Source organism: Trachurus japonicus, chromosome 17, assembly GCF_045865225.1.
Source record: "Trachurus japonicus isolate A0001 chromosome 17, Traja_1.0".
In the NCBI taxonomy this organism is placed as follows: domain Eukaryota; kingdom Metazoa; phylum Chordata; class Actinopteri; order Carangiformes; family Carangidae; genus Trachurus; species Trachurus japonicus.
Window position 1 is genome coordinate 17,829,496 of NC_140923.1, and position 7,787 is coordinate 17,837,282.

The 7,787-nt window shown below is 41.7% G+C and overlaps 1 protein-coding gene across 4 annotated transcripts in view; it reads right to left on the reverse strand.

The window, feature by feature from the left end:
• The window catches only part of mib1 (MIB E3 ubiquitin protein ligase 1), a 52,892-nt gene extending 45,105 nt beyond the window's left edge, over positions 1-7,787 (reverse strand). For 2 of the 4 annotated variants that reach the window (XM_085805179.1, XM_085805178.1), the window contains exons 1-3: positions 6,650-7,787; positions 5,309-5,480; positions 1,245-1,374 (exon numbers count right to left, since the gene is read on the reverse strand). In XM_085805179.1, the coding sequence (XP_085661305.1) occupies positions 1,245-1,374; positions 5,309-5,480; positions 6,650-6,878 (531 nt within the window). In that variant the 5' untranslated portion in view covers positions 6,879-7,787. The remainder of the gene's footprint in view (positions 1-1,244; positions 1,375-5,308; positions 5,481-6,649) is intronic. The other 2 variants (XM_085805181.1, XM_085805180.1) reach the window with 1 other exon arrangement.

Sequence of the window (7,787 nt, forward strand, 5' to 3'; positions counted from 1 at the left end):
GTCAGCCTGTGCCCTTCCTGTTTTGGTCAAGGCTCCTGTGCACTTCAAATCAAATCATATCCTGGGATGCAAGTTTGTTTTTTCCTCCCTATGATTGTTTAGGGCAAGGGATCCTTGTTTTTTTCAATTCTACACAACCCTCATGGGTGGTCATGCTCCCTTCAGTGGCACACACGTGGTTCTGATTGCCTCTGGCACGCTCGCCAAAGCCTGCCTTTACCTCCCGGGATTTATTATCCACTTAACAGCGCAGCTCTGAAATAAAGTTGAGACAGGTTTGGCCATATTTTTTAAGCAGTATCTTTTAGCCGTGGTGTTCATTCAGCAAAATTTAGAAATGTATCTGCACACTTAGTGCTCACTTGGGAATTGGGATTTATAAGAGACAAATGTTCTTTCTTTTTATCACCACTGAAGCTCTGCATCAAGCACCATTTACTTTTACTTGACACACCTGGATGGGACTGGGACTCAGACAAGCGCTTTGGTAATGTGGAAAGTTATTTGAGTTATTCATTTTTATTAATCTATTCATGTTTTTTTAATCTATTTATTTATTTACTTCTCTTTTACTTTTAATTATATGTCTGTGTAGCAATTGCCCTAAAAATGCACCATCAGGGACTCTGTGGCTGAGTGGGTTCAACTGGTTTGTTCTGTGATAAAGCAAAATCATACTGTTTCCATATATGTCTGTATTGCACTGCTCTCAATAAAAAATAAAGTTAAAGGGATAGTTCACCCAAAATTCAAATTTCACTCATTATCTACTCACTCTCATGTCTCTGAGAAATTGTTCCGAAAAAAATTAAATTAGTCTATATTTTAAGCTTGTTTGTAGCGGAAGCTCGCAGTGTCTCAGTTCACTGCTCTTCCTGTGTCCGGCGGAACAATTTCTCATGTCGGGGCTTCAATACAAGAGGGACATTACAGACGAGCAGTATGGAGGTATTTGGATGTTTTTTGGTGTGTCTTTTTGGACGAAGAAAAGTGAGCCCCATTCACAACCATTATATGGACAAATACTGCTGTGAGGACCCCCCGTAACTCCGAGAAGCCCCGGAGGACTCTGAAAATTCTCCCAGCCCTTAGTCGACATGAGGGTGAGTAGATAATGAGTGAAATTTGAATTTTGGGTGAACTATCCCTTTAAAAAAAAAAGTTATTTGGGAAAGAAAAACAAAGACAGAGTAGCAAAGAGCATGATAGAAACTGCTCATGTTGACAACAGCAGGTCTTCCTACCTTTCCTCTCCTCCCGTTGCCTCCATCCTGGTCCTCCCACTGCCAGTCCACGCCTCTCACCACGCGGCCACCAGTGAAGATCCCTCTGGCTGTGATCTTCTTAGACTTTCGACGAGACTCCAGAAGGACTCTGTTCAGAAGATTTAAAAAAAAGGTTTCATTTACTTTCATTTGGACTAAACTTTCATCACTCATAATAACACAGTGTCAGACAAAGGACTCAGCAGCAGGTGTTTGCAGAGACTCCGTTGACATGGATCAATTGACTGTTGTTTTTTTAATTACCAAGCAAATGTGGATTGCAGAGAGGACGCTAGTGCCTGCTCCACGATAATTGTTAACTGAAACTGATTAAAAATTATGCCCTCCCCCTGCTACTGCGTGTCCTTAACTGCCCTTCCCCGTGTGCCCACTGCTCCCAAGTCATGGTGGAAATTACTTTCGGCAAATGGGACATGGCTCCAGATGAAAAATCGTACTGAGAGGGCTGAGCACAACCAGCATCTAATCTGCTGTATCAACAATGTAGTCCCTGACAGTCATTATAACCGTCTCAGCATTGGGCGACTGATGATAGGGAAAACAAAGTAGACGACAAAACATTGGCAAAAGGTGTGTGAGCAACACCTATTACTGGCCTGTCGTCTGAGCTCTCTGTTTTCTAAAAGGTCAAAATGAATTTTAGGGCTCTAGACTAACTTTTTTTCCCCACTAGGAGCACAGTGGCTCCTCCTAACACAAGCAGAAAATTTAGGAGCGCACACCATGAATCGACTTGCAAAGCAAATATTCACATTTCCTTTTCATTCATGATCCTCACACACATTGGCCTGACACCTGTAATGACAGATACCAGAGTCTTTGCGTCGCCACTTCCACGTTTCCCAGTGTTAAAAGAAAGAGAAAAAAAAGTCAAATTTAATGGTTGCACATGTGCAAGTAGAAATTTACTTGCACTGTCTCAAATTTCAGGGGCAAAATGCAATGAATTTAGGCTTTTGACTGTTTTTAGGAATACTACTGCGATGCTGTTCAATTCTCTGCGTATGTTGTAACATCATGAATAACAATCGTTTTTGTTACAGCACAGCTTTCACACCTAACTAACAATTTCACAATCTAAATGGACAATTTTGACATTTTTGACATGTTTTAAATCACTGTAAGCCTGTGAGCGGAGGTCTAAAGCGTAGCATAGCTGCTAACCTAACCAGTGGAAAAAAAGGTAAGAGCACATAAAACATCCGGCTGAGCTCTAACCATCAAACAACAATGTGAGCCGTGGTGGTAGACGCGGCAGCTGGCCAGTGTACGTCTAACCAGTGCAAACAGCTTGTGGCTCTCAACCACTCCCTCTTCAGCACTTAGTGAAAGAATCTAATGCGGTGTAACAAAACACCCCACCACCACGCTGTCGGAGCAGTGCGGGCTGGGGAGACCTCCAGCACCCATTGTGTGTTATGTAATGTCCGTCTCGGGGGAAATGAAGTCGTACTCAGTTGAAAGGGCTGCCAGCTGTTGGGCCATGTGTTCATTTAGTGAAATATGGTGTTTGGGTGAAATAGGTCTGAAATGGATGAAGTCCCATCACTTCAAGCAAGCGGTGGAATTTAGTGAGCATGCTTTCACACTATCCCAAATATCAAAATCTTTTATCTTGTGAGATTGTGTGTATTCTTATCTGTATATGTCTTTCCCTATGTTCTATATTCTGTATGTAAAGCGTCTTTGGGTCACTGAAAAGCACTATATAAAATAAATGAATTATTATTATTATTACATTTAAAGTATTTAAATCAAATCAGTATATTACGTCATTGCTCTTTTATCTTAAAGGGACAACGAGGAGTTTCTATTCGGTTATAAAAAAGTCTCACGTTAATGTGGATGAATCTCCGCTACCCACACTTGTTAATGGGCCCATTTTCGATAAATATATCGTTTTGTCTCTATCGTTATTTTGTTATTATTAGTGGTGGCGGAAATGCTGGTCGAGCCGACCAGCGTTTCCTTAATGAGAATAACGCAGCTGAATGGCCGTTTATGGTCGGAACTACGACGGTAACTGAACGTCTTTGAACCTCTGACTTTAATTATTGATGAATTAAAACATGAGTCCGTCTTGCGCCGGTCAAAGAATTTTACGGTGCGCGCGGAGGCTCATAAATGTAGTGTGAAAACGCTTCGCTTTTCCAAAACTCCTCGTTGCCCCTTTAAACACGTTAGATTCTGTGTAGAGCATCTCTGAATGCACGGACAAAAGCCGCCTTAAAAAGTTTGTCTCGATCTTGTCTGCACACGCAGTAATTGATAACTTTTCACAAACCACACCTGAGACATGGTTTCCATTAATGATTCTTTCAGGAGTGCTCACTGCTCAGGAAGGTGGAGGTCAGAGAAATGTTTTTGACTTCAGTTTGAACCTTAACAGCAGCTGAAAGACAATGTGATTTCTGCATGCAAATGAATCCATCTATAAACACCTGCTAATTTGGGTCATTTCTTTGACCTGAAGACACACACACACACGTTGACATGAACACTCTCTCATATGTTAAAACACACACCGTTCCCATGGTATTGTACACACATATCCCTTAAAGTGTGTTTACCGCTGCACTGATCCTTGAAATTTTCCCAAACTGTTCAAAGTCTCTGCACCGGCCTCCAGAGCCATAGACGAAAACTCAAATTATGCCTAATTCCACCATGAGCTAAACTTTTATCATCTCAGCTTGTAGTAAATACCAGATAATTATGTTGACAATGTCAACACTTCCACAATAAACCTCCCACGACCTCCACAGTTCAGCACTTACACACTAAAATGCATTTATTGCTGGTACATGTCAGAAGGGGTGGTTTCCCATACAGTGCTAGTTTTGCACATCAACATGAGTTTCCCACAGCCAATAAAGAGCAAAGAGAAAACAATGGGACTTCCACTATGACATTGCTATTTGAAGAGACAATAACTTCAGACAAGCAGAACTAAATAAAGCACTAACATGCGTCAGGAATTTCTAAAACTGAATTAGGAAAAAACACTGGACTGTACATGCATAATGTTATTCTTTTTTATATATTTCATCACTTCCAAAGCAGATATTACACTGTGTTGTGTTTTTTTCCCCATTAACAGGACTTTGGCTTAGATGATGAGAGATTAGGGCTTCAACTAACGATTAATCTGTTGATTATTTAAACATTTAATCGATTAGTTGTTTGGTCAATAAAATGTTGAAAAATGTCAATCAGTGTTTCCCAAACCACAAGATGACGTCCTCAAATGTCTTGTTTTGTCCACAAACCAAAGGGATACTCAGTTTATTGCCATAAAGGAACAAATAAACCAGAAATATTCACATTTAAGAAGCTGAAATCAGAGAATTTTGACTTTTTTTTCTTAAAAAACTACTCAAATCGATTATCCGATTATCAAAATAGTTGACGATTAATTGATTCTTTGTGGCAGCTCTATGAGAGATTGAAAAGTTTGTGTTATTATTGTGAATCACACGCAAAATACTGTATATTCTCTTCAGAGTCAAAGCACAAACTTCTGAGCTGTGAAACAGACTTTTAAAACAAGCTGCAGTTTCGTTCCAAGACCGTGCAGCCTTGTGGAAAAACAAAATTGCAAATATTGAAAAACCAAAAAAAAATCTTGTAAATCTGCTCAAATAAATTCTTTAAATGGGAAGCACTGCATTAATAAAAATTTTAAAAAGGTCTGACTGGATCCTAAAAAAAACGAGGCTGAGTTGTTGCCTGGCAACTGAGAGCTGGGAGCAGAGAGATAGATTCTGTCTGCCTGAGAGGCAGGGTGCACAAAAAGACTTCTCAAATGTCACAAACACATACACACACACACACACAAAAAAAAAGCAGCACAAAGCTAAACTGTGGAAGTAAAAGAAAAAGAGAGGCAAACCTATCACCATAAAGTGCAGTGATCATCTGGGTGCCTTATGTCTACGTATGTGTCATCATTCATTGGTGGGTTTTTACAGTGAAGCACAACAGTGACCGATGCTACTGCTGCTGCTGCTGGGTTAACTAACCTCTCGCTGCCTGGGGTGGTGATCCTGTAGAACCGGTGTCTCAGGTGATGCTTGTCTCCATGGTAACAGGTTGTGCAGAGATCGTAATTGGTGCACTCAGCACATTTCCAGCGAATGCCAATGATGGGCTGTTGACGGCAGGTGTCACACATGGTACCATCATGCTTGATACCTAAAGGGAAGGAAGCATTAGTCAAAGTTAATATAGCAGTGTCACACATCAGAGATACTACTGGGATAATTGTTAAACATATTGTTATTAACATTATTTCAACAGTGTGTGCAGATAAAAAAAAATAACTTTTTCCATACAGAGACCTCTGGATTTGGCACATTCCACTATAATTTTACTTTAGAAATATGCTCATATTCCCAAGTATGTTGCAGGAGGGCTACATTAATAGTCACAAGATCGTACGCCTGTTGATGTCAGCACTTTTGGACTAATCTTGGCTTTATAGCCTCCTACTCTTTCCAAGATAGAGATGATGCATCAGAACCATGATAAGAACAGAAAATTCAACTTCTCCTCACTTCATGGCTGCAAGATCAAGTGCGCATTCAAGAAAGTGAATAATAAACTCTGTCACAGAGATAAGTGCAACTCTACTGGTTTATAATGGTGTGGCTTGTATACAGGAAGACCAAGCAGTCCTAACACATTTATGTTCATGCTTGCACAAATAGTGTTCAACAACCTACTAACACACTTTTAAATACTGAACACGGAAGTTGTTTCATCACCTCGCTGTACAATTTGGAGAAGCTGGTTATGTTGACATATTTTCAACTCTGAACGTGCAAATGTTGTGTCTCGCTCAGCTCATTAGCATATCTTGCACACACGCAGCTGTCTGCTATACGTGCATCTGCTCAGACAGGATGTATTGAAATACTCATCTTGATTTTATGCAAATTAGGCTGAAACCAAGCATATGTCGTCTTCGTTCATCCACACAGGGCATAGTATAACACATTTGCTACTTTCAATGTTTTGTTTTTTTCATTCAAAACTGAAAGTTTAGGTAAAACAACTACTTCAAAGGGGGCAGAGATTTTGCATCACAACAAACCACAAGTACTACTAACCCCCAAACCAAACCACAACCACAACCTGCGCTTTTAACTACAGCAAGTTTACTTTCTGTGTCTCCATTGTTTGTTTGTTTTTTTAATCTATATTCTCATTGTCCTTAAAGTCAGACCCAACTAAAACAACAGTATGTCCTCCTCTAGTGAGCGCAGCAGCCCTGTCGCACAGCAAAGACGCTGGCTATAGACTTCAATGACTCTCAAAAGTGTTGACAAAAGTACACCAGCAGCTGATGGAGGAAAAGTTACCTGTTGGTGCGCTGTCTAGTATCCTCACGTCGTATGCTCCGGAGCAGCGGTAGTTAGCAGCCGTCCCATTATCCCAGACAACCACCACCTCCTCTGGACTTTCAAAACTCCTGACGGTGCCAACATGTCCCTCTCCGCCGTCCTGCTTCCCCCACTTCCAGTCGGGTCCGCGGACAACTCTCGCTCCCACTCCTTCCATCATCGCCCGGTTATTCCTGCCGGTTGTCATTTACGAAACAAAAAAAGGATAGCGCAATGCTACAGCGATTTTTTTATTTCCTTCCTTCTTTTCTTTTCTATTTCTTACGAGTTAGCAAACCAAGCTAGCACTCTCTGCTAGCCAGCCAGCTATCGGTGCCCCCTGGTAGACAGTTTTCCAAAACGCAAGTGGGAGCAAGTCCTAACAGGAAAAAGAAAAAAAAAAGGACTGGGACAATCCACAAAGCTAGCCTGCTAGCTGAGTCGCTAAGTTAGCAACCTAAGGAAAAGAGGCTGCTGGACTATAACTAGTAACTAACTACTCCCACAATATAACGTGATCGTGAGCCAGTTACCTCTTCAGCAATTCATCTGAGAATAGGGAGAAAAACACAAATCACAATAAAAGCTTATTATTAAAGCGGCCACATTGCCCCATAGCTTAGCCAGATCTCAGTAAGTCAGCTCCTCCACTCCACACAGAAGAAAACCACCTCTTCAACTTAGCAAGCTAGCAGAGCTGAGTTGCTAGCTATCGCAATGCTAGCAAGATAAAAAAAAAAAAAATCCCTCTCCTGGTTTATAGCAAAGCAAGTCCTCCTCGTTGAGGTAACAAGAGTCGTGTTTTGAGGTTGTTTATCCCTTAATGGTGTAACGGTGTGGTGGTGGCGGCGGCGACGGTCCCATCCAATCCAAGATGTTTCCCCCTTTGTCAGCCAGAGATGTTTCCCTGGAGTCAACTCAGAATGAACGCGTCGCCATTATTGTCAATCATCATCGTTCAGACCCTCACAGACCGAGCGAGCAACAACTAGCAGCTCCGGAGATGAACGACTAAACACGAAGGAGAAGACGGCGGCGGCGTCGGGGGCCGTCCGTCGGGCGCGAGGCTTGGGAAAAACAACAAGCACGAGTTCGGCCCGCGACGCGCGTGCGCATC